The sequence below is a fragment of the Cydia fagiglandana genome, chromosome 26 (genome assembly GCF_963556715.1).
Source record: "Cydia fagiglandana chromosome 26, ilCydFagi1.1, whole genome shotgun sequence".
Lineage (NCBI taxonomy): Eukaryota > Metazoa > Arthropoda > Insecta > Lepidoptera > Tortricidae > Cydia > Cydia fagiglandana.
The window spans coordinates 5,121,023-5,145,514 of record NC_085957.1 but is presented as its reverse complement, the minus strand read 5'-3'; the positions used below and the strand labels follow the sequence as shown (position 1 = coordinate 5,145,514).

Below are 24,492 nucleotides of genomic sequence, written 5' to 3'. Positions count from 1 at the left end.
GAGAATGTTGCATTTTATTCACCAGAGCTGGCAAGGGTGCGTCGTATAAAATATACTAACATTTGATATAATCTAATTTTAATATCATTCACAACATATAACACACGTTGGGGCTACCAACAAAAAATATATGTTTATAACATATGTGGTAGACATTCTCTAACATACTTCGTATATATTAATAAATAATATAAGGTTTGTATTGGCTAATTATTTTTTATATAACATTCATAACTTATAGGAATTATTACAACAAAAGACATTTGAAATATCTTATTTGATATTACATGAGAAAAATACCTTCCAAAATATATGATCATAAATGTAACAAAGTAATTAGTATCTTCTGCCGGTCATTCTTTACTAAAGCAGGTCTCCGTTAGGTACGACGACGAGCGAAGCGAGGAGGAGTGTTAGGTTGAACTGCGAACAAACAGTGCGCGAGCCGAGCGAGCGAAGCAAGCGTGCCGCGGCAGCGGCCGGCGAAGCGCCAGAACGAAATTGGTCCATGGTTTAGTAACTTACCGGATTTTATTATTCATTTATGTTCTTAGATCTAGTAACTGATATCGTTTTTGATCGTTCGACTATATAATTTTTATGAAATTCAAGTTTTATAGAATATGAAATTATCTACATTGAATGTTATTCAAAAACAAATTAGCCATTTTGACATTATACGATTTGGGTTTTATACAATGCAAAACTTATATTATTCAAAATTATACAAAGTGAGCGTATATCTTGTGAATGTTATATTAATAAATGGTATATATTATATTACTTACCCAGCTGGCAAAGTACATAATTAGATGCAAATTTGATTCTTTTGCGAGGTTGGGCGGACTCGGGCCCAACAAACTATACATGGTGTGGCCTGTAATACGAGCTAATAATTAAAACATAGATTGTACTCCTCAAAAGGTGACACTTTTGTTCATCAACTTTTAAAAATAATGAAGTATTTAGACTCCCTATTTTTCATACAAAATAAATATTATCTTCAATGGACGCCATCGCCACGCCATATCATTGTAATTGACGTTGCTTGTCAAGTTTGAGTCTTAGAATAAACTTTAAAGTGTATAAAAAATCAAACCACAAGTTATTTTTATAATTCGCTGAACAAATGTTGGTCAGTATGAGGAGTACAGCTTACAGTTTAATTTTTTGCTCATATTACAGGCCACACCCGGTATAAAGTGTTTGCAACCTGACCAGTTTAAAATACAACTAAAACATACTTAATTAACAAATGCTGTAATCTTGATAGTTACGAGGGTTTCAAGGCCACCAAAATTTTGCCACCAAGCGAAAAAAAATAACCACACCAACGGAACGAAGTGTAGTCAAACCAAATCAATTCAACATTATGTTCTTAAATAATTGGTATTTAAAGAGCATTTTTCAAAAAGTTTGTACTTTTCGATCTACGAAGCTGAACAACTTTCACCACATTTCCCAAAATGTCCAAGAAAGTTTCTAAGAAACATTTTCTTTTTTTGTTACCAAATGTGTAAGGAAATCTGGTAACAAAACAGGAAAGTTTTATAATAACTTTCTGAAAAAGAGAATTAGGTATTACCAGCCAAGAACACAACATTTGCATTTGATTACTTTTCCACACATGTGGATTTTTATCCACATCTTTCATTTTTAGTGCAGAATGAAGATCCTTGGTGCACAAAATAACGACCTCATGTGGTCGCGACCCTCACTCATGAGGAATCGAAGAAGAAGAAGAGAAGATCCACATCTTTCTCATTACCGTAAAACGGGGTGATTAGGTTTCGCGGGAAGAGTTGGGTTATGAACGGAGAGAGAAGGTGAGAAGGGATTTAAGGCTACTGCTACAAAAATAATGTATTCCAATTTAAAATGGGGCTATAGTAATACGCATAATAAAAAATCGATCCAACAATCTTCCAAAATCACCTTTGTATGAAAAACCCTCTCACCCCAAATACGGGGTGAGGTGGGTTTTCCTCTTTATCGTCAAAGTTATGAAATGGAACTACCCAAAATAAAATACAAACGTCCGAACCACTAATTATATACACCATTCTGTTTTCACATGTAAAAATAAAATTTTATCGAGGTTTGAAAGTCAAATTTCACCCAACTCACCCCATTTTACGGTACTTTTTGAACAATCAAGAGAGCCTTTACCAGCTGGTATGGTGAAAACTAGTTTAGAATTACCGCTCGCTTCGTGTAGAACATATAAACATTTTTCTGATGTTCCCCCATACTTTCAGGCGATATCAGCGTCCCCATATCTACATACAATCGATTCAAATACGAAACGGCAGTGCATACAATAAAAACCGAAAAATACTTAATAAAACTTTTCATTTTAAGACTAGGACTAAACCGTTATTTTGTAGGGCACACTTATATATGCCAAAAACGACGACATAACATCATTTATTTGTAGTTTTTGCTTATGCGCAATTTTTTGGTATTTTTCGGAAGGGGCTTGACGAATCGAGTATTTTTTTTAATCTGGTCCGTTATAGGGTAACTGATAGATTTTTGAAATTTTATAATTTGAATGATTTTTGTATTGACGTGCTATTGTAGCGAATTCACACTTGAATCTGAGCATTGAAATCAATGTCCAAACTGTAAGACATGAAATCCTAGCGCTCTGTAAAGATGACCGTACAATGGAATGTTTTGTCGATTGTGTCCACCTGTATGATTTTTTTTTAAATTTTATAAATATTCCGCAAATTCGAATCACGCTTGGCCAGTTAGTTATTTTTTTTTAACTATATGTACCGAGTTTGACGTTTGTATCTAAAAAAAAAACAAACAAATTTAATTTCATTTCAATAATTTTCAGAACTTTTACATTCCGTATAGCATATTCGACGACCGGTCTGGCCTAGTGGGTAGTGACCCTGCCTATGAAGCGGATGGTCCCGGGTTCGAATCCTGGTAAGGGCATTTATTTGTATGATGATACAGATATTTGTTCCTGAGTCATGATTGTTTTCTATGTATTTAAGTATTTAATTTATATATTATATACAACACAAGCCTTCTTGAGCTTACCGTGGGGCTTAGTCAATTTGTGTAAAAGAAGGCCTATAATATTTAATATAGCATATATTACCTATACCATATTAGCTCGGTTAGTAACAAATTTATAATGTAGGCCCATAACCTTTACTTTTCTTGTATGGATACCCCTCTTTTTTTTACTATACAGCCCTGTGACAGACAGACGGAATGACAGCGGAGGTAGCGGCGGCGGCGGTAGAAACTACCAGAGTTCTACTGGTCACTCTTCACGTAACGCCTCCCAAAACGTCGGGAAGACTATTTATTGTTCCTTCTTGGGAAAAACATAGAATAATAATAAAAGCAATACCTACGTAAACTAATAATATACCGGGTGTGGCCTGTAACACGAGCAAATAATTAAAACATAGATTGTACTCTTCAAACGGTGACACTTTTGTTCAGCAACTTTTAAAAATTATGAAGTCTTCAGACTCCCTATTTTTCATACAAAATAAATATTGTCTTCAATGGACGCCATCGCCACGCCATATTATTGTAATTGACGTTGCATGTCACACCTTAAACATAACAAAATTCGCAATACATTGCGTCTTAGAATAATCTTTAAAGTGTATTAAAAATCAAACCACAAGTTATTTTTAAAAGTTGCTGAACAAATGTTCATCGGTATGAGGAGTACAGCCTACAGTTTAATTTTTTGCTCATATTACAGGCCACACCCGGTATTACGTAACAACAATCGCAAATCTTCATTCAAGAACGAAATAGTTATTCACGATATACAAGTGCGGAAAAGAGGAAATTCGAAACGAGTGGTGATAAACTGATAAATTAAAACACGACCGAAGGGAGTGCTTTAAATCGACACCAGTTGCGAATTGACTATTCGCACGTGTATCGTACAACGTTTTACAGTACATATGGCACTTTAAACTTTTGACATACGCACTAAAAGTGCTATTTCACGCACTAGTGCGGGAAAATAGGACCATATCTACTGTAAAAGCCTTTGCCTGTGGACATTTAGCTTTAACCACGTGTTTTGAGAATAGGAATCAACGTTTACATATTACTGACTAAAATTTCAGTCAATAGAAAAGTGTTAACGAAATTTAGTCTGTGTTTTCGACCGATGTTATGAATGTTATGATACCCCCGCAGGCGTTCGTTGTTAACTGAAGCACTGAATAAGGGGTCATCCATTAATTACATCACACGTTTAGGGGGAGGGAGGGGGTCAAGAAAATGTGACATATTGTGACATGGGGGAGGGGGGAAACACAAACTTTGTGACGTCACTTTAACTTCATCAGTAACCGAAAATTTATATAAATTATTTTATTCGCAGTACATTTAAATAACAAGTTTTTAAAACGATAATCGTTTTTATTCGTTTAATTTTCTTTCCTAAGCAGTTTTGGGTTATAAAATTACTAATATTTATATCGTCAAAAATATTTTGATAAAATATTAATAATACTTAGGTACTTACTTAATTCGATTTGGCGATTTCGTAGAAAAAATGTTACGTCACACTAGGGGGGGGTTTGCCAAATGTGACCAAGTTTGACAAGGAGGGGGGGAGGGGTCAAAAAACCTAGAAATTCGTGTGACGTAATTAATGGATGACCCCAAATAATAGTACTAGGTACAGAAGACTCACTCTCTAACAAAACGCGTCTGTTGCGATCAGCACAGATATATTATGGCCGCTGGGTGGCGACAGCGCCACGCGCGGCTTATGGCTTTCCCCAAAATTGGGGTCGAACGGATGTACGTACTTTTAGCTACCTGTAATCTGTAGCAAAGCGGCGAAATCGCGGAGTGAGACACGCCTGACTGAAGTCACCTTGGTTCTACTTTTCTTCATTTCTTATCGAACACCTCGCCCGCTTAGCAACTTCTCGGGGCGACCGACACTTCAGATTTCTATAAAAAGCATCATGTGATCACCGTTCACCTGTCATAAAATGACAGATGACAGGTGATCACGTGATGCTTTCCATAGAAAATGAAGCTCCGAAAGCTCCGGCCCGGACACGGCCCGGTCTAACGTGAGCATAGACCTAGTATTACATAGATGAGCTAAACGCGTGCCTCCGTGAGGGACAAAACATACGCAAAGCGACAATATCAAAAACACGTTTTAACATTCCTGACAACATATCAAATACAATCTACGTAATTCGGTCGGGTTATTTGTTGCCCACCATGAACCATACAAAATTTTTGGTGGGGAACAAACAAAAAGTGAGACTGTGACAAGGACAAGCAATAATACCGCTTTCTCTGGTACTCCTACTGCAATTTCCATAAGTGAATCTCGTTCGGTCGTTTGACCCCTCCGCCGTGTCATCTTTATATTTTTGTACCTCTATGAAAGTGAGTCATCCTTTATTCTAAAGAAGAATAAAGAATAAAGTATATTTATTTCACAGAAAAACCTTCTTAACAATTATAAGTGTCCTGTGGCCCCACACTAGGCTATGCCTGTGACGTGGTAGCCGAATTCGTTATTCATAAGCTAAAGGTTTAGTAAAAACTAATCTAATAGGTAAAGAAATTAAGTAGTTCAGTTTTGATATTGAATCTACGTACATATATTATGAGCGCTGTAAATACTAAGGTTTGTGTATGTGTGTGTGTGTGTGTGTTCTGCTTATGACATTTCACATTTTGATGGACTATGTGCGGAAAGAGAAGAGTCATGGAACGTATGGAGCCCAATACGACTCTTCATTTTCCGCACAAACTCTATCGGTTAAAAACTAAGATATCCTCGGTCCACGGCCGAAGTAAATATTATTATTATTACCTATACCTTATTGTTCTTCGTTCCAAACCATAAAAATGTTTAACGATCTTTTTAATTTAATAGTTATGGCACGGACTACGTTCCTATTACTAAGTAAGTTACAGTATTTTCATTCTAACAGTACCTAGTTGAAACTGTTAAAGCCCTTGATTTTCGTTCACTGGTTGAAGCGCATAAAGGATGCATCACGTCAGACCGGGCCGTGTCCGGGTCGGAGCTTCCGGCGCTTACTTTTCTATGACATCACAGGCGATCACGTGATGTTTTCCATAGAAAACGATGCGCCGGATGTTCCGGCCCGGTCTAACGTAAGTCATCCCTAATTTGGAGGGAAGGCATAAGGAATCATGGCTTCATGAGGCGTTGTGTAAAGTATTTTGATCACACTTGCTCGTAAGAGGTGTATTACCTACACGGAGGCGAAGCGGTCCGTAAATCCTAAATTTTGACCTAGAGCTGTAATGTAGGTACGTACGAAATTAGGCAGAAGTTTTATTTATTTTTCTTTTTTCCTCACAAATGTGATGAAAAACATTATGTGCGCCACGGGCGGTGCAGGAATTACGAACTCGTATTAATTAAACCTTCGCCTTAGGCTTCGGGCGTCAAATCACACTCGTTCGTTCATACTTGTTTGGCGCACTTAATACACAGTGTAGGTACTATTAGGGTTCCCCACATATGTCGCCGCGCATTCGGCAAAATCCGACAGGAAAAAGCTTTAAGTCTGCGTAATAAGAGCGAAAAAGTCATCGTTCGGCTCAAGAGGGCTTACCGCGAACCACGTTGGACGTGTTGCCTCTCTGCCGCACCTGTAAATTTGTACGTAAATGTGACAGGGAGGCAACACGTCGAACGTGGTTCGCGATAGACCCTCAGTTCGCATCGACGGCTTTTTCGCTCTTATTGAGCGGACATAAAGTTGTATCCAGACAAGACAATTTTTCGCCAATCTGATGAAATTCTCCGATCGAACAGGGCTTGCGGACGCAGATACCAATTTGATTCCCCGATCACATCAGCAGGTGCGGACACAAAAATGACAATTTTCATAGTAGAATGCAAATTGGTGATTTAATTTGTGTACGTGTGGACGCTAGATGAGATTGATCAATTATTTTCCTGAACAAATCGACTGATTTCGTCAGTCCCGTCTGGATACAACTTAAAGCTTTTTCCTATCGGATTTTGCCGAATGCGCGTCGATATATCGAGGGAGACCCTTAGGTTATCATTCGCCTTAACTTTTTTCAGTCATCGGCGGCTCAGTATGTTTCTCTATGGTCACGTCGCTGAAGCAGAGGCATAGAAATTTAAGAAAAAACTATCCAAATCCATTCCACCCAGAGGACGACCAACTTACGAAGCTCATGGGTGAATACAGGGAATAGATAATAGTTATTTGTTTTAAGCCCCCTCCAGACTATGCGCGTGAATCGCGGGCGAAGCCGCGAACGCGAGTGTGGAGTCCAGAACGCAGACCTCGGAGTAATTAACAATGGAGCCGCCATTAACAGGCGTTCCCCTCTGTCGAAAATAGGCGGCCAATGGTCAACCACATGTCAACCATATGTATGGACTGACGTTTATCTGACATGACGTACCTATACATTTGATGTGCCCCTCCCCCGCAAAAAACGGCAGACTATTTTGTACCGAAAATTTTAGACATGGCGTCTCCGTTGTTAATTACTCCGAGACGCAGACCTGCGAAATCGACTCCACACTCGCGTTCGCGGCTTCGCCCGCGATTCACGCGCATAGTCTGGAGGGGGCTTTACAGGGTTGTTGTTTAACCGCTCGTGATAATATTGATAGCCGAGCAAGCGAAAGATTCCAAAATTAAACACGAGCGCAGCGAGTGGTTCGCAAAATGGAATCTAGAGCGTTGCGAGGATTTCAAAGCACGAGGGTTAAACAAGATTTGCTCCCGAGTGAAACACAAAATTCGTCACCACACCAAACCGAAGCAAGTATTAAATGTTTCTCAAACAAAATCAAATATTTCATCAAACAAAATCAAACCAAATCAAATCGAAATGTATGTAAAATAAATATTTATCAACCAAAATTATCATTTAAAATTCAATTCTACCAGCAAACATAAAAAACAACTCAAAATTTGCATTTTCTTACTTTGCCTCACATGTCACATGTGAATAAAATGCAACTTTGCTATCAGTTTTAAAAGTGCAAAATAAGCCTTTCCGAACTGGTGTGGTGAAAACAAACTTAAGTTTAAGTACACTAGCATTTGCCCGTGATTTCTCCTATGCAGGCGTATACATCCATATCCCATCGTAAATAACTATTACAGTACCTACATATGATGCTACTTTATCGCCCTAGTGCGGTAACTAGCACTTTACGTGCGTATGTTGAAAGTTTAAAGGGTCATAGTCATATGCTCATATGTAACCCACTGTAAAACGTAGTAATATACATGTGCGAAAAGGTAATTCGCGCCGTGCCGATTTAAACACCTTTCGGCCGTGTTTTTAGGGTTCCGTACCCAAAGGGTAAAACGGGACCCTATTACTAAGACTTCGCTGTCCGTCCGTCCGTCCGTCTGTCATCAGGCTGTATCTCACGAACCGTGATAGCTAGACAGTTGAAATTTTCACAGATGATGTATTTCTGTTGCCGCTATAACAACAAATACTAAAAACAGAATAAAATAAAGATTTAAGAGGGGCTGCCATACAGCAAACGTGATTTTTGACCAAAGTTAAGCAACGTCGGGAGTGGTCAGTACTTGGATGGGTGACCGTTTTCTTTTTGCATTTTTTTCCGTTTTTTTTTCCTTTATGGTACGGAACCCTTCGTGCGCGAGTCCGACTCGCACTTGCCCGGTTTTGTTTATCGCCACTCATGAATTTCCCACTTTCCGCACTTCTATCGCAATGAACCTACCAAATGGAACACTGTTCCAGATTTCACCTCAGAGGACAGCGACTACTTCGTCGAAAGATTCGGTAAACTTAGCGAGGAGTCCGGGGAAGGGACGATAATAATTGACAAGAATCTGAAAGTAAACGGACGACATTACAGTTTAAGAAGAAGCCCTATGATGTTGTGGAACGCTTAAAAGTAAAACGACGGAAACATTATTGAATTCGTTTTTTATTACAATACTTCATTATCATCATATCAGCCAGAAGCAGTGGTGACCGCGTGGATATGACGTCTGACTTTCAATCCGGAGGTCGCGGGTTCAAATCCTGGCTCACGTACCAATGAGTTTTTCGGAACTTATGTACGAAATATCATTTGATATTTACCACTAGCTTTTCCGTGAAGGAAACCTGCATGCATACATCTGCGAAGGAAATTCAAAGATGTATGTGAAGTCCCCTATCTGCATTGGGCTAGCGTGGGGACCATAGCCTAAGCCCTCTCGCGCATAAGAGGAGGCCTGTGCTCAGCAGTGGGACGTATATATATATAGGCTGAAATGATGATGATGATGATGATATCAACCAGAGGACGTGCACTGCTGGACATAGGTCTCCTCCAAAGAGTGCCACAATGACCGGTCTTGCGCCACCCGCATCCAGCGGACTCCTGCGACTTTTACCAGGTCGTCAGTCCACCTTGTGGGGGGTCCACCCACGCTGCGCCTTCCGGTACGTGGTCGCAACTCCACAATACTTATCCTTTCCTTATCTTATCAATGTTATCATCCCCGGGCCACAATAGGCTACATTCCTACTAGTCAAATCAGCTTCTTTTTTAGAACTGTCAAAACGATTTGCTAATATGGAATTTATATGAAAACGAATGTATATAGTGACGTCACAGTCAACTCACCTACTTTTTATACTTATTTCAATCCGATATATTAAATAGAAATAGTGCTTAAAAATAACTGCTGCGTATGTTTTTCTAATTATTATCTGGTGCTTTATTTCGTGTACGGTGTGAAATAATTTATTTTAAGTAGAGGAAACATCCCTATACCGTAGGTAAATGCTTAGAGCAATATAAGTACCTAAGGAAAGAGTGGTATAGTAGACCGTAAAAAGTTTGCAGCGATTTTAATAGCCCACGCAGTGCAAGTGTCATTTTAAACGTCAACCTTCTATGAAATTATGACGTATACATAACACTTACACTGCGTGGGCTATCAAATCCGCTGCAGACTTTGTATGGTGCGACTCTAACTTCATACATCAGCCAGCGTATTATGGATAGCTTTATCCATCTTTATCCACGTGATAAAATAACTGTCACTGTTTAACACCGCGGGATAGAAAGTGACGGACACAGTTTTATCACGCTGTCACCTAGACAAGAACGACCATCATATCCGTACAGTTTTCTTACCAAAACGCAAGTCGACATCTAGCGTCAAGTAGTAGAATCATCAGTATTGCAAGTTGACGATAGATGTATTTTATAACTCATTTTGGTAAGAAAACATATAACAATACAACAAACGTACACGTTTTATTTTTTATTACCATTGGGAGGAGGGATAAAATCAGGTTCCCTAGTTAGTCATAGGGGTGACTGAACTGCTTTACTTGGAATAAATTGTAAAAAAAAATGAAGGTATCCACTCATAGACAAAAACTCTATAAAATCGGTTTGTAAAAAAAGGAGATTCGTGATATGAGAATAGGACCCTTAAGCCTCATTCGCACGAACAGTATTTCAACGTGCGTTAAAAAGTACTTGAATCTGTTCGCTCGCTAGATTCGATTTATAGATGGTCAAGCAAATCTTGTCAGTAGAAAAAGGCGCGAAATTCAAATTTTCTATGAGACAATATCCCTTCGCGCCTACTTTTTTCAAATTTGCCGCCTTTTTCTATTGACAAGATCTGCTTGACCAACTTTAGCTACCAAGGTGTAAAGTCAACAACGCTTGATACATGAGCGCTTTATCAACGTGACTTAAAAAAGCGTTTGTCTCATACAAATGGCCTGTTCGATCGTGTAGAAGGTGGTACGCCAGACGTCCGTTAAAGCCACAACAGACTTCCGCACCAAACCACGACCTTGTTACGCCGCACTCAGGATAAGTGAGAGCAATGAGAGCCAGAAAGAGTTATCTTATGGCGGCGCACTGAGGTCGCGGTCTATTATGACTATTATAGCTTTTATGGACTCGGAGTAGTTTGTTGACACAGCTATTAAGTGAGAGCGAGAAAGAGATATTTAGACCGGACCAAGGTCGCCGTCTGGTACGCCCGTCTGTTGCAGCTTTTTTGCTCTACTGACGCTGACACCTGTCAATGTCAAACTCAGCTGTAAGATGGCATTTTGTTTGTATTCACGTTTACACACAATTTTCGTTCTTTTTAATCCTAAATAAAACTGATTGTTGTTTTTAATAGTGGATCAATATGGAAGATTACCTATCGACGACTGTTTCCAATCTGGTAAATATCTAATCATTATTTAACGAAATATTATATAAATCGTGGATTATCATTTATTAACAAGTTTGTTATCTAAGTATGATGACTTGTTTGGTTTGTTATAAATTTTGTGCAATATTCCATATTAAAGAGGTGCCTATATGTATGTTATGTTAATCGCTTTGTCTTATATGAGCACAAACATTAGAATTTTACAAGAAATTTGTGTCCTCTAATTGAATTAGGATTAGACGTAGATAAGTTAGAAATGGAAGTGAAATCTATAGCTGTTTTTTTTTTCTATTAGTAAGTAAGTATGTAAGTTCTTTATTAATGGCATTTGAAGAACTAACATTTTAACAATATACTCCCTTTGCTTAATCCAATTTTATACATATACTTCCAAGCCAACACGCACACTTCCAACCGGCACGTATGGAGGTCCAAGGGGGAGGCCTATGTTCAGCAGTGGACGTCTTGTGGCTGAGATGATGATGATGATGATGACTTCCAAGCCAATATTTGTTTGACATACTTAATGTATTTTATCATGCTGGTAGCAAGATTATTTATGATTCATGATCAGTTTTAGAAACTGCTTGGCTTAGAGTATTTAATAACTGGAGTGTCCATTAAGAGCTTACCCCTCTGTCGAAAAACTTGCACAATTGTGCAAACTTTTGTATGGACTGCAGTGGTGGCGCGTCCATAAAAGCCAATTCCCTCCGGCTTGCCTGTTTTTGGACGTTTGAGCCTACTATGTAAGCCAAATTAGCCCGGGCTTGCCAATGGATATGTTTGACGCGCTGCCACTGATGGACTGACGTGGCTATTTGTACATTACATACAAATCATGTTATTATTATTATTAAAGCCTTTCTTATACGAACTGTTAACATTCATTTAACAATTATATGTGTATAAGAGGCTGTACACGGAGCCAGAGGAGACCTCGAAGAAGATGGGAGGATGAACTCAGACTCACAGCTGGCCCGAACTGGAGAAGAGTGGCCCATGACAGACCTCAATGGAAAGAGCTAGAGGAGGCCTTTGCCAAGCGGCACACTGAGCTTAGAGATATACTCTAACTCAGAACAAAGGGGCTAGATAGATAGATAGATAGATGTGTATGGGGTCATCCATTAATTATGTCACACGAATTTCTAGATTTTTTGACCCTTCCCCCCCTCCTTGTCACACTTGGTCACATTTGGCAAACCCCTCCCCCCTAGTGTGACGTCACATTTTTTCTACGAAATCGCCAAATCGAATTAAGTACCTAAGTATTATTAATATTTTATCAAAATATTTTTGACGATATAAATATTAGTAATTTTATAACCAAATACTCCTTAGGAAAGAAAATTAAACGAATAAAAACGATTATCGTTTTAAAAACTTGTTATTTAAATGTACAGCGAATAAAATAAATTAAATAAATTTTCGGTTACTGATGAAGTTAAAGTGACGTCACAAAGTTTGTGTCTCCCCCCTCCCCCATATCACAACATGTCACATTTTCTTGACCCCCTCCCTCCCCCTAAACGTGTGATGTAATTAATGGATGACCCCTATGTATATTTCTATATGCATGTTCTAAGGTGTTTTTGACCTAGGCCTCTTCCGAATTACCATTTTCTAATATATTTAAGTATTTGTCCAACATTTTCTTCCATTCTTGTCTATCTATTGCGATTTCTTTCTAGTCTTTTCCTATTGTTTCTAGTTATTAGGTTTCCATCTTGTTTTTGGTTTGCCCTTTTTTCTTTTACCAATTTTTGGATTCCAATTTGTTGCTATTTTTGTCCATCTGTTGTTTTTCATTCTGTAGAAATCAATTTCAAATCATGTAGAAATAGCAATACATATGACGTCCCCATTCCCCGCAAAAATCGGCAGACTGTTTCGTAAAGAAAATAACTGTGACAATCCAGTTACTAAATGCTCAACGCTAAAGGTCAACCGAGGTATCTATAGAATTATTCTCTTTTTGTTGTTTCATGGTTGGAACACCCTCTAAAGAATATAGAGTTAGACCGTAAAAAGTCTGCAGCGATTTTGATAGCCCACGCAGTGTCATTTTAAACGTCAAACTTGTATGAAATTATGACGTATAAATAACACTTACACTGCGTGGGCTATCAAATCCGCTGCACAGTTTTATTGGTGGCATTGGTGCGACTATACACAGATAATCTCATACTTTCATTATTGTTGTTGAACCTTTTAATAAAGTTGTTATATTTAAAGTTTTAAAAGAATGATTAATGAAGAAGATTGAACTCTTATATATTGGACCAAAATATTCTTATAAAATTACTGACTTTATAGATTTTAATTTGGTAGTTACACCAGGCGTGGCTCACTCCGCGATTTCGTCGCTTTATAAGTAGCTAAAAGTACATCCGTTCCACACCAATTTTGTGGTTAGCCATAAGCCGCGCGTGGCACTGTCGCCACCTAGCGGCCATATCTGTGCTGATCGTAACAGATGCGTTTTGTTAGAGAGTGAGTCTTCTGTACCTAGTACTATTATTTATTCTGTGGTTACACTTTCAGAGATCCGCCTACTATTCCACGTTAAACCTAACCATAGGCAATGAAACCAGCAACCTAGACTCCACGGTCTCCTCTTTAGTCTATTCCAAGTTTTTGCACTGGCAACTCAGTCAATTGAAGTGTGGTATATGTAAAAAAGCGGATAAAATCGGATATAAAGACCATATTTTTGTACCAGTACTGAATGGGCATAGGGAAGAGTATGAATTAAAAACTGAAGTGGTATCCTGTTTAAATGAATATGGGATTAGTAAAGAAATGTTAATATTTCGGTGAGTGTGATAAAATATTTTAAAGTCTATTTCAATAGAACTTGCTAACTATGTAAACAAACTACGTAACTTTGTTTTATCACTGTTTCTCTTTGAATTTTCACACCACAACATCAAATACCATTGAAACCATACACATATACACTATTGAAACGGTCCGTTCCGTAAAATACATAAATATGTAAAGCCCCCTCCACACTCGTGCGCGAATCGCGGCGCGAAGCCGCGAACGCAAGTGTGGCGTCGATGTTCGCAGACAGCGAAATCGACTCCACACTCGCGTTCGCGGCTTCGCCCGCGATTCACGCGAATAGTCTGGAGGGGGCTTAACTGTATCTTGGATATTTAATTAAAAGTTTTTAGTGCAGGCTAATAAGGGAGCTATCACACTGGATGCGATTTGCACGTCGCTCCAATGTTTGAGCGAGACAATTAACGCTATATGTGTATTATACCGCCATCCCGCTTGCACATCGGAGCGACGCACAGTGTGATAACCACTTATGCCCGTGTTTTCTTAATTTTTCGTATTATATATTGACATATAAAATATTCAAAAAAATCACTACCCCCAAATGACCATGGCCAATATCATCTCCGGCTAAAACTCGTAAAGTGGTTAAGGGCGATGTGTAATGATCCCTCGTGGATGTCAGCTACCACTCCGTTGGTGGGTTGACGAACTACAGCCTAGCCACCCAAACTCGTAAAAAAATTGTCATTGCCTCCTGATTGCATTGAAAATAGGCGTTTTTTTGCTTTATCAAGATTGCTGGTTGCCAGTGCAAAAAACCCTTGGCTAGAGGCACCAAGTTACAACCCTTCATAACATTTTTTTTTTCAGAAATCAGAAAACTATTCCGCCCTAAACCTAGTCATAGGCAACGAGAGTTGCGACCTAGACTCGGCGGTGTCCGCTCTTGTCTATGCCAGTTTTTTGAGCTGGCGACACAGCGAGATCAAATGTACTGTGTGTACACGGCCTACTCCGGGGGCTAAAGACTTGTTGTGTGCGGCAGTCCTTAATGTGGATAGGGAGGATTTTGAGCTAAAAACGGAGGTGGAATTTTGTTTGAGAGAGAGTGGGGTTAGTAAGGAAATGTTGGTGTTTAGGTGAGTAGGCAGTAAAATTTATAGTTAACAAGTTTTTAAACTCGAGGAAAAATAAAAAAAATCATTGATTCGGGCATGACGAACTTGCGACCTTTCTAAGAAAATCATAAAAAATAGTAATAAAAATGTTTTTTACTAAATAAGTTTTAAATCACACTTTCTAATAATGTGAAAACTACTAATTACATAAAAATCTAAAAAATAATAACCTGATTTTTTTGGATTACATACAACTTTGAAAAATTTCCCTTGTATATAGTTGAGATAAAATTACAAAACTTGGCGTATTCTGTTAACATATGAAGTGTAACAAAATGAGGGGGTGCCGTTTCTTCTAGCTAGAGTTTAATTTTTCCCATACAAACGTGAACCACCCTAGTTTACATACTGCTCCCGTCTCGCCTCGCCCTTTCCCGGTTGGGTCGGTTTTTTGCCGGCGAGAGCCTATCAACGCGTGTGTACAGCCGGTATAAGATATAAAATAAACTTTTCTTTTTTTCAGAAATGACTACGATCTCCAAGAACTAGTAACAAAAACTAAAACTAATGTAGTGTTGGTGGATCATCATACTTTAGCCATCAAAGACAAGTTCTTTGCTCCTTATGTTACTGAGATCATAGACCATAGACCTATAGACAAGACAGAGTGGGCCTACAGAGATGATACAAGGTAATTTTAGCCCCTTATTCATGTCGGCGGCCGATCTTAAGATCAGGCATATCGTTCCCCCGACCCGTTCCCGTTCCCTGAGTCGACGGGGCTCCTATTTCTGGGCAGTTTGCCCTTCGGGCATCTGAAGCAACCTAACGGACCTATCCTAACTATACATATATGTGACGTTCCACGGCAAAAGGTACCTTATGGCGGCTGGCGCTTACGTCGCATAGCGCTGTAATAATATTGGACCAGCGTTAATAATAGCGTAAACGCCAAACGCCATAAGGTACCTTTACCCGTGGGACGTCACATATTGGTTTAATGTGACTCGTCAAAATATTACACAGGAACATTACGATCTGCCTGATCTTACGATCAGCCGCCGACATTCATAAGACTAATATCATCATCTTCCTCGCGCCGGCATTTTTGCCACGACTCATGGGGTCCGCGTGGCAACTAATCCCAAGAATTTGCGTAGGCACTAGTTTTTACCCGACTACGGCAACGCAAAAGGAGGGTTATGATTTTTACCGGTTTGTTTACGAAAGCGACTGCCATCTCTACCAATCCAGAGGGTAAACTACACCTTATTGGGATTAGTCCTGTTTCCTCACGATGTTTTCCTTCACCGAAAAGCAGCTGGTAAATATCAAATGATATTTCGTAGGTAGGTACATAAGTTCCGAAAACCTCATTGAACGTCGCACGCTCCTACCAGGGATGTTGCGGGTGCAGATTTTATGACATCCGCAGATGCGGATGTTTAAAGGCTCGCATCCACGGATGCGGATGCGGATGTCAAGATTAGGTACTTAAAAAGCGTCAAATATTACATTATAGTAATTTTTATTTAAAAAATGAAAGGTTTAGTTCTTATTTGAGCAAGAATATAGATAGTACATTATATTTAATAAACAGTAACGTGGCCGACTTTTCTGGATCTAGCTAGACGATTTCGTTATAGGTAATGCTAATGACGAAATTACCTAGCACTTACGCCGCCGCTAAGACGTTCCTGTACAGACTTGTTCGACATCCGCATCCGTATTAGCTCCGCATCGATTTTATGTGGATGCGGATGCGAATTTTCGCAACATCCCTGGCTCCACACCGCTAGGCCACCAGCACTCCCATCAGCGCAATCATGCGCGGTAACTTGTTTTGCAGGTCTACTATAGAAACAGTCGGATCGTGCTGTACGCTGGTAGCTCAAAGAATTATGGACATGTCAGCAGTGATGGCAAAAAAGGTCGAATTCTTCGAAACACATCCGCTATGCACACAGCTACTACACTGTACGTAGGTATTTATATTATTAACATTGATACCATATAAGACAATTGCTTTATGCTTCGAGCAACACCGGCTTCCGACACGTCGGAAGGAGCCCAAGCGATATCTTACCGTACAAATCGTTCTGTCATTTTTTGCGGGGGGAAACATGCACACAGAGTGACACTTCTCAATCACTCACTATAGTTCGTTTTTTTTAGCATTAGAAAGAACTCCGCAGAAGCAAGCGTGCAGTTTTTATCAGGCTCGTTAATTGTTAATAATTATTGTTTTTTTTTGTTCTTTCTAATGCTAAAAGAATCGGACTATATGTATATACAAAATCCAATCTGTAATGACGACACAAATACATAGAAAGAAAGCGGTGGTGGCCGAGTGGATATCCGACTTTCTATCCGGAGGTCGCGGGTTCTAACCCAGGCTCGTACCAATGAGTTTTTCGGAACTTATGTACGAAATATCATTTGATATTTACCACGTGCTTGTCGGTGAAGGAAAACGTGAGGAAACCTGCATACATCCGCGAAGAAATTCAAAGGTGTAAGTGAGGTCCCCATAGCTATAGCCCAAGCCCTCTTGCGAGTGAGAGGAGGCCTGTGCCCAGCAGCGGGACGTATATAGGCTGAATTATTATTTTTTATTATTATAATAAAACCAAAATATTTGCAGCAAGAATTATACCGTAATTTCTGTTTCAGCAACCATTATTCTCGACACGGTGAACTTCTCAAAAGAAGTGAAAAAAGGCACGCCACACGATTTGGAAATAGTGACGTTCCTAGAAGGGATTATGAAAATAGAAAATCCGGAGGCTGAGAGGTACGTGTACCTACATATACATATATTTAATACAATTCTAACCAATTGATAAAATTGCCGGTCTCTTTTGAATGCCAGACGGCGAAGGAATATGCCATGCCCCGGACGCCAGGCTATCGTCATTGTTTAAGCGATTCAACTTTACGCAGTCCTGCGTAAGTCCTATCGTATTACGAAGCTGACGGCTTAGCCGACGTTGGCGTCCGTGGCAAGACTTTCCGATGACGGCTACAGCCGTCTGTGGCTGTCAAAAGGTTAATATTTAATAATGTTTTATTTTTGGCAGAGAATGCAAACTGACACGTTTGCTAGAGGCTCGAACGAACGTCTCGCGTCTCACAGCAGCACAGCTTCTCAAGAAAGACGTCAAGATTGTCAAAGAGGTGTACGTGCCTAGTTTCCCTATATTAGTGGAGGTAATTTTGGGTTGTATATGTAAAACCGTGGGTTTTAGGAAGATAAGGTGAAACACTAAGCTATAGCCTAATAAGTCAATCAAATTAGATTTTTTTCGAAAAAGGAATCGTTTTAATAGCTTCATTTGGTCAGTCACCAACATTTGACCATTGAGGTTACATCAATTCAGCCGACCCATCAAATAACGCAATGAAATGAAACTCGCATGCGAGTTCTCGCACCGTCTTAATGAGGCCGTATAATGAACCATAGTAAACGTCAGCTGCCGCTCCGTTGGTGGGTTGAAAAACAGCCACGATTACAGATATGTGAGGTTCCTACTCCCCAACAGCTGGTCACAAGCTGCACTGCGTTATTATAGGTATAAGGGGCTTCAATTAAGCTTTTTTAGGGTTCCGTATGTACCAAAAGGGACCCTATTACTAAGACTCTGCTGTCCGTCCGTCCGTCTGTCTGTCACCAGGCTGTATCTCAAGAACCGTGATAGCTAGCCAGTTGAAATTTTCACAGATGATGTATTTCTGTTGCCGCTATAACAACAAATACTAAAAACATAATAAAATAAAGATTTAAGTGGGGCTCCCATACACCAAACGTGATTTTTGAAAGAAGTTAAGCAACGTCGGGCGGGGTCAGTACTTGGATGGGTGACCGTTTTTTTTTACTTTTTTTGCATTATGGTACGGAACCCTTCGTGCGCGAGTCCGACTCGCACTTGCCCGGTTTTTTTTTACATATTACACTCATTCCCGCAGGAATTCCTATCGAAGCCAGAAGCCCTAACAGCAGTCTCCGAAGCCCTAAAATCAAGCGGGTGTTCCCTCGCACTCCTATTGGGAATGAGCTTGCAGAACGGATTGAAACGAGACGCCGCTATATGCGGGAGCGAGCACGATAAAACTGCCAAAGTGAGTATTTTAAAATAAGAGATGGGCATATACCTCGTTTTTTAGCATTAAAAAGAGGTTAACAATCTTGGCGTGTATTTTTATTAAAAAAACATTTGTGAAAAATAAGTTACGCAAATATGTAACAATTATATAGCAAGGATATATAGGTATTTACATTATTTTGGTTTTATAATTAATAGTTTTTCCAAATTGAATTTTTAAAATAAACTATTTTGATACTTTAAAAATAGTTTTCAATAAAAAGACATGTCATTGTCAAGATTGTTTACCATTTTTCTAATGCTGAAAAAACGAAGTATAGCTATCTCACTCTGCACGAACTGTGCACTGACGGATTGTGAAAATTAATTCCTATGTCAAGAGTAATTAAAAAATGTTTTTCATTTCAGCTAGCCAAATTTCTTCAAGACTGGAGCGCGCCATCGCTTCAGCTGACCTCAACAGACCTTCAGTACCCAAACACTTGTTACTTCAACCAACTGTACCTAGGTGCGTCTAGAAAACAGTACATACCTGCTGTCAACGCGTTCTTACAAAATCCGTGAAAATGGGGTTGGCAACTGTCAAAGGTTTGCATAGATAGCGCCATCATAGCATTTGAAAAAGGGGCCTTTTTCTATGAGACGTGGCTTAAAGAGCTTGCATCCAGGGCATTAAAAAAACAAAAATTTGACACAACTCTAGGGATTGACAGGGCAAGCTATGATGGCGCCATCTGCTGAATACTTCGACCGGCCAACACCATTAATTTGAATTTTAGTGATAGTCTTGTCCGCTAGATGTCACTATACCATAAGCTGAGATTATCTGGAACGCGCTATTCTCTAAATAAGGTAGGCGTTTTAAACAGGTACTTAAATGAGAAGAATTTGACACTCGGATGCTGTTGTTGCAAATAATTTGGATTTTTATAGTTTTAGAAATAAAAAAGAATGAAAAACTTGAATTCGCTGTATTTTATTAACTATGGTATTTTGAAGCTACATATACTAATGGGGTTGGCAACTGTCAAAGGTTTGCATAGATGGCGCCATCATAGCTTGCCCCTTTTTCTATGAGATTTGTCTTAAAGGGCTGGCATCCAGTGTATTAAAGGAACAAAAATTTTACACAATTCTAGGGATTGACAGGGCAAGCTATGATGGCGCCATCTGCTAAAAACTTCCACCGGCCAACCCCATTAAAATACTAGATATATCTTATCCTATTGTAAGTACAAAGTTACAGAGCAATCTAGCTAGTCGTTTTAAAATGAGAGCATAGCTACGTTTGTATGGAGAACCGAGCTTGCTGGGATTGAATAAAACAAAATTATTTCATAAAAGATTTATTCAAATTATCTTAACAAATATTGTTAAAACTACATTCAGCAAAGCACCGCTGAGCGTTCGGCGCTGCAAGAGCGAGATGCAACTATCTTATAGAAAGAGATAGTACCAATACAAAATATAGCGGCATCATGCTTTTGCAATTGTAGTGGGAGTTATAATTAGCAACTTGACCGGTTCGGTGCTGATGACACGCCTGCCATGTCATCAATGTTTTTTACACATGGCGTGTCATCATATTCTATGGCATGGCTGCCGTGTCATGAAACGATTGTTCCGCGCCATAGCAAAAAGTTTTCAAAAATGGAACACGCAACGAATCGGTTAATACAGTCGTGTACACTCCTGAGCAATGAAAAGGGCTCACTTCCCATGTAAAGTGACATTAACCCTTTCGACGCCGTGTCAAACACAAAAGCTGTCACTCAGACGCCATGCACGTCACCGAAGTGTCAAAACTGAAATTGAACTTTATGCATACCAGTGGCCTATTTTATAAAGCTACAAATTACAATTTACAAGCGGAAGTCTCGTTCTAACACATAGGGTTAGAAAGAGACTTCCGCTTGTAAATTGTAACTTGTAGCTTTATAAAATGGGCCACAGGTGTGACCGATTAATAGGTCTTTGGCGTTGAACCTGCGGTGCGGATATATCGGTCATTGACTCATTGGCGTCCAAAAGGTTAAATTTTCATTTTGTTCCTTAACTTTGAACACTACGTATAAATACATAAATTAGTTTTTTTAATATATTTGATCGCTTAAATTATGGAGATACAAAATAATAAATCTACTTTTTGCGTAATTTGATACTGCACCTAAAGCAGAGACACTTTCCAGATAGAATTTCGTACATTGACCCGCCTATTGCTATCTCTTTTGCACACGCATTAATTATATTGCTGTCCCGCCCATAATGCCGGTCTTCAATGTCACTGCGAATTTGAGAGCAATCTATCTGGAAAGCGTTTCATCCAAGGGCCCAACCTTTTCTGTTCTCTTTCAAGGCGCAGCAACTAGTATCATTTCTCTCTCCTCGCTCTTTTAAAAATGCCGTTTGTCAAAAAAGGACAACCATAACAGTTGACAAGGTGGACTTCAAATCAAGTGTTGCCTTTCTTGATGCGCCCAGGCTGTGTATGTGTGCGTAAAAGCGTATATGTGTGCTCTTTTAGGGATGTGAAAAGTCGATTTTAATCATGTTATATATCGATAAACGCTACACAGCGGAACGAAATAGCGATTAATTGAAGCTTCAATATCTTCGTTAAACATAAACATAATTGAAATGCTAATGGGTAATGAATATATTATAATATAATAATATAATTCAATTATTGCGCAACACCTATTTTAGGAGGTATTTATGTATTTTAATTAAATATCTGAACTTTCCCTTGGTTCCCTGCTGGGGCGTGACTATAAAATTGTTATCTGACAACCACAATAAAGAATAAAAGCGTTTTTGGTCATTTTAGGTATCGTTAAGCCTTTGAAGTTAAATTAAAATTGCAAGAAATGTCGATAGTTTATCGATATGACTTTATCGACATGGCTACAGCAACGTGGGCCGCATTGTTAATCGTACACTAAACAAAAGTGGCAACAGTGACAGCTCGCTGAGACTACGTCTTTATATATTATAAGTCTATGGTTTCATCTTCCATGTTACTCTGTTCATTCATCATTCATTCAAATCAGTCATTCATTCATCATTCATTTAAATCAGTCATTCATTCATTCATTCGATTCAATTCAATTAGAAAACGGACAAATAACATTAGGAAAACAGTAAAAATGAGATTTTTTTATTGCCATAAACAAAAAAATACCTACAACGACGAGTCAAGCAGTGCAATAGGAGACTGGGGTCAATTGAAACGTTTTTAGAAAAAACGGCCATAGTGCCTACATTTTCTATCAATATTGGTTTGTGAAAGGTTTCGACTATGGGTAGATTATCTGGCTTTAAAGTTATTATGTTAATTTGTATCCATTGGTATCAGATACGGAATTAAAAGCATTTTAGAAATCCTCGAAAATTGTTTCAATTGACCCTGGTTCCGGGTCAATTGAAACAATGAATGGGGTCTATTGAAACACCTAGAAATAAAATACTTATTTATTGTAATAATCATTTTTATTCCTTTTTTTGGTCTTGATTAAATCACACAATCTCAATCTTTGATTTAAACACTGTAAGTGGTAGTTTCTACCATTAACTTAACGAAAAAACCTAGCATTTATTGCTATGAATTTACTTACATTTTCATATGGCACTTATTGCCTTATTATTTAGAATATGTAGATATCTATATCACACTCCCCTCGATTCGTAGTTTTTGGACGGTTTCGCGGCATCTAAAAACAAAAAAAATATGTTACTGCAAAAAAATGCTTAAAACCATATACAACGGTAAATTTTGTTTCAATTGACCCAGCAACGTCTTGGTGAATATTTAAAATCATAGAAAAATAACGGTAGACGGTACGTACACATATACCACTAAAAACTCAACAAGAATAACCATACAAACAAAAGGTTAAATAGTATTAAAGTACTACCAATGGATACTGATTAATAAACAAAACAAAAACATCAAAAATACTTACTTTTTGTGCCGAAAAAGCAATACACTCGCGTAATAACGTCCGACGGTCACAGAGCCGCGGCTAGCACTGCTCGACCGGTTCTGACACGAACGCCGATCCCTTCCCCCTCAGGGACCGCCTCGCTATCGTCACTCGTTTCGGAGTTATTGAACTTGTTTCTATTGACCCGTGTTTCAATTGACCCCAGTCTCCCTAGTTTGTGTTACAAAGGATCAAAATGATATATTTCCTTCCGTACATTGAATCCTGAATGAAGCGATGGATTCTACAATAGAATCCTGAGCGTAATGAGGGATTCAACTGTTATCGCCCAAGACGAAATAATTTTGATACCGTGTGACACATGCTGTTTTTCACATCAACCATGAGGAAAATAAAAAATCTTAGTGTTGACACAATCTGATGCTTAAACAGATTTAAGCAAAAAAAATAATGTGCACAAAAATGTAAAAATAGTGTGCTAGAACAGAAAAGTGTTACATTAATCCCTCCTAGCAGGGAAGAGAAGTGCCACTTTGATCCCAGGAAGAAAAGGCCCTTTTTCGAATAGGTGATGTGAAAAGTATTTGTCAATAGGGAGTATTATTGCAATATTCTGGGAGACGCTGGGGGTGGCTAGCGTCAAGTCATAGTTGCTGTGAGACGCTAGGGGTGGCTAGCGTCAAGTCATAGTTGCTGTGAGACGCTAGGGGTGGCTAGCGTCAAGTCATAGTTGCTGGGAGACGCTAGGGGTGGCTAGCGTCAAGTCATAGTTGCTGTGAGACGCTAGGGGTGGCTAGCGTCAAGTCATAGTTGCTGTCTAAACGCTAGGGGTGGCTAGCGTCAAGTCATAGTTGCTGGGAGACGCTATTAGGGGTGGCTAGCGTCAAGTCATAGTTGCTGTCTAAACATGGCGGTGACCTCCTCCACCGTCTTATTCTTGGTCTCCGGGACCTTCATGCTGATGAAGACCATGAACAGCAGCTGGAATATGGCGAAGATCACGAACACGTACGCCTTTATCGCCAGCTGAAATAGAAAAGGTGTACAATATGAATAATCTCAGGTGAATTTTTCGGACTCGGACCCTAATCTGTTAAACAAAAGATATTGTTTCCTTTATGCAGTGGTTACAATCCTTACTGCTAATAGCCCGACGTAAGTAACGGGAACAAACCCATTTAAAAAACAAATTTACCATTCTAATTATATGGTTCAATCAAATTCTTGAATCAGCCCATTGATATAGTATATAGAGAAATAGTTTCATTCAAAGTTTTTCATTTATTAACCATTTTATAGCAATGGTGAT

The 24,492-nt window shown here is 39.0% G+C and overlaps 3 protein-coding genes across 5 annotated transcripts in view; 2 read left to right on the top strand and 1 right to left on the bottom strand.

The window, feature by feature from the left end:
* The first annotated feature begins 5,866 nt into the window (after positions 1-5,866).
* Positions 5,867-8,936, top strand: LOC134677238 (uncharacterized). The gene is made up of 3 exons (XM_063535670.1): positions 5,867-5,941; positions 7,103-7,222; positions 8,782-8,936. Exons 1-3 carry the CDS (start codon positions 5,884-5,886, stop codon positions 8,934-8,936), a joined length of 333 nt encoding a protein of 110 aa, XP_063391740.1. The 5' UTR covers positions 5,867-5,883.
* Positions 8,937-11,118: 2,182 nt separating this feature from the next.
* On the top strand, positions 11,119-20,418 carry LOC134677428 (exopolyphosphatase PRUNE1). Of its 3 annotated transcripts, XM_063535893.1 has the most exons (9): positions 11,119-11,234; positions 13,773-14,044; positions 15,660-15,827; positions 16,986-17,113; positions 17,810-17,930; positions 18,217-18,346; positions 19,103-19,255; positions 19,648-19,827; positions 20,273-20,388. In XM_063535893.1, exons 1-8 carry the CDS (start codon positions 11,199-11,201, stop codon positions 19,801-19,803), a joined length of 1,164 nt encoding a protein of 387 aa, XP_063391963.1. In that variant the 5' UTR covers positions 11,119-11,198; the 3' UTR covers positions 19,804-19,827; positions 20,273-20,388. The 3 variants fall into 3 exon arrangements, with proteins under 3 accessions (XP_063391963.1, XP_063391961.1, XP_063391964.1); XM_063535891.1 differs by having other exon boundaries at positions 19,648-20,418; XM_063535894.1 differs by lacking the exon at positions 13,773-14,044 and adding an exon at positions 14,889-15,157 and having other exon boundaries at positions 19,648-20,406.
* A 760-nt stretch (positions 20,419-21,178) lies between these two features.
* Positions 21,179-24,492, bottom strand: part of LOC134677414 (solute carrier family 2, facilitated glucose transporter member 3-like) — a 35,398-nt gene continuing 32,084 nt past the window's right edge. Inside the window, exon 12 of the mRNA XM_063535870.1 lies at positions 21,179-24,209. Coding sequence (XP_063391940.1) covers positions 24,072-24,209 — 138 coding nt within the window. The 3' untranslated portion in view covers positions 21,179-24,071. The remainder of the gene's footprint in view (positions 24,210-24,492) is intronic.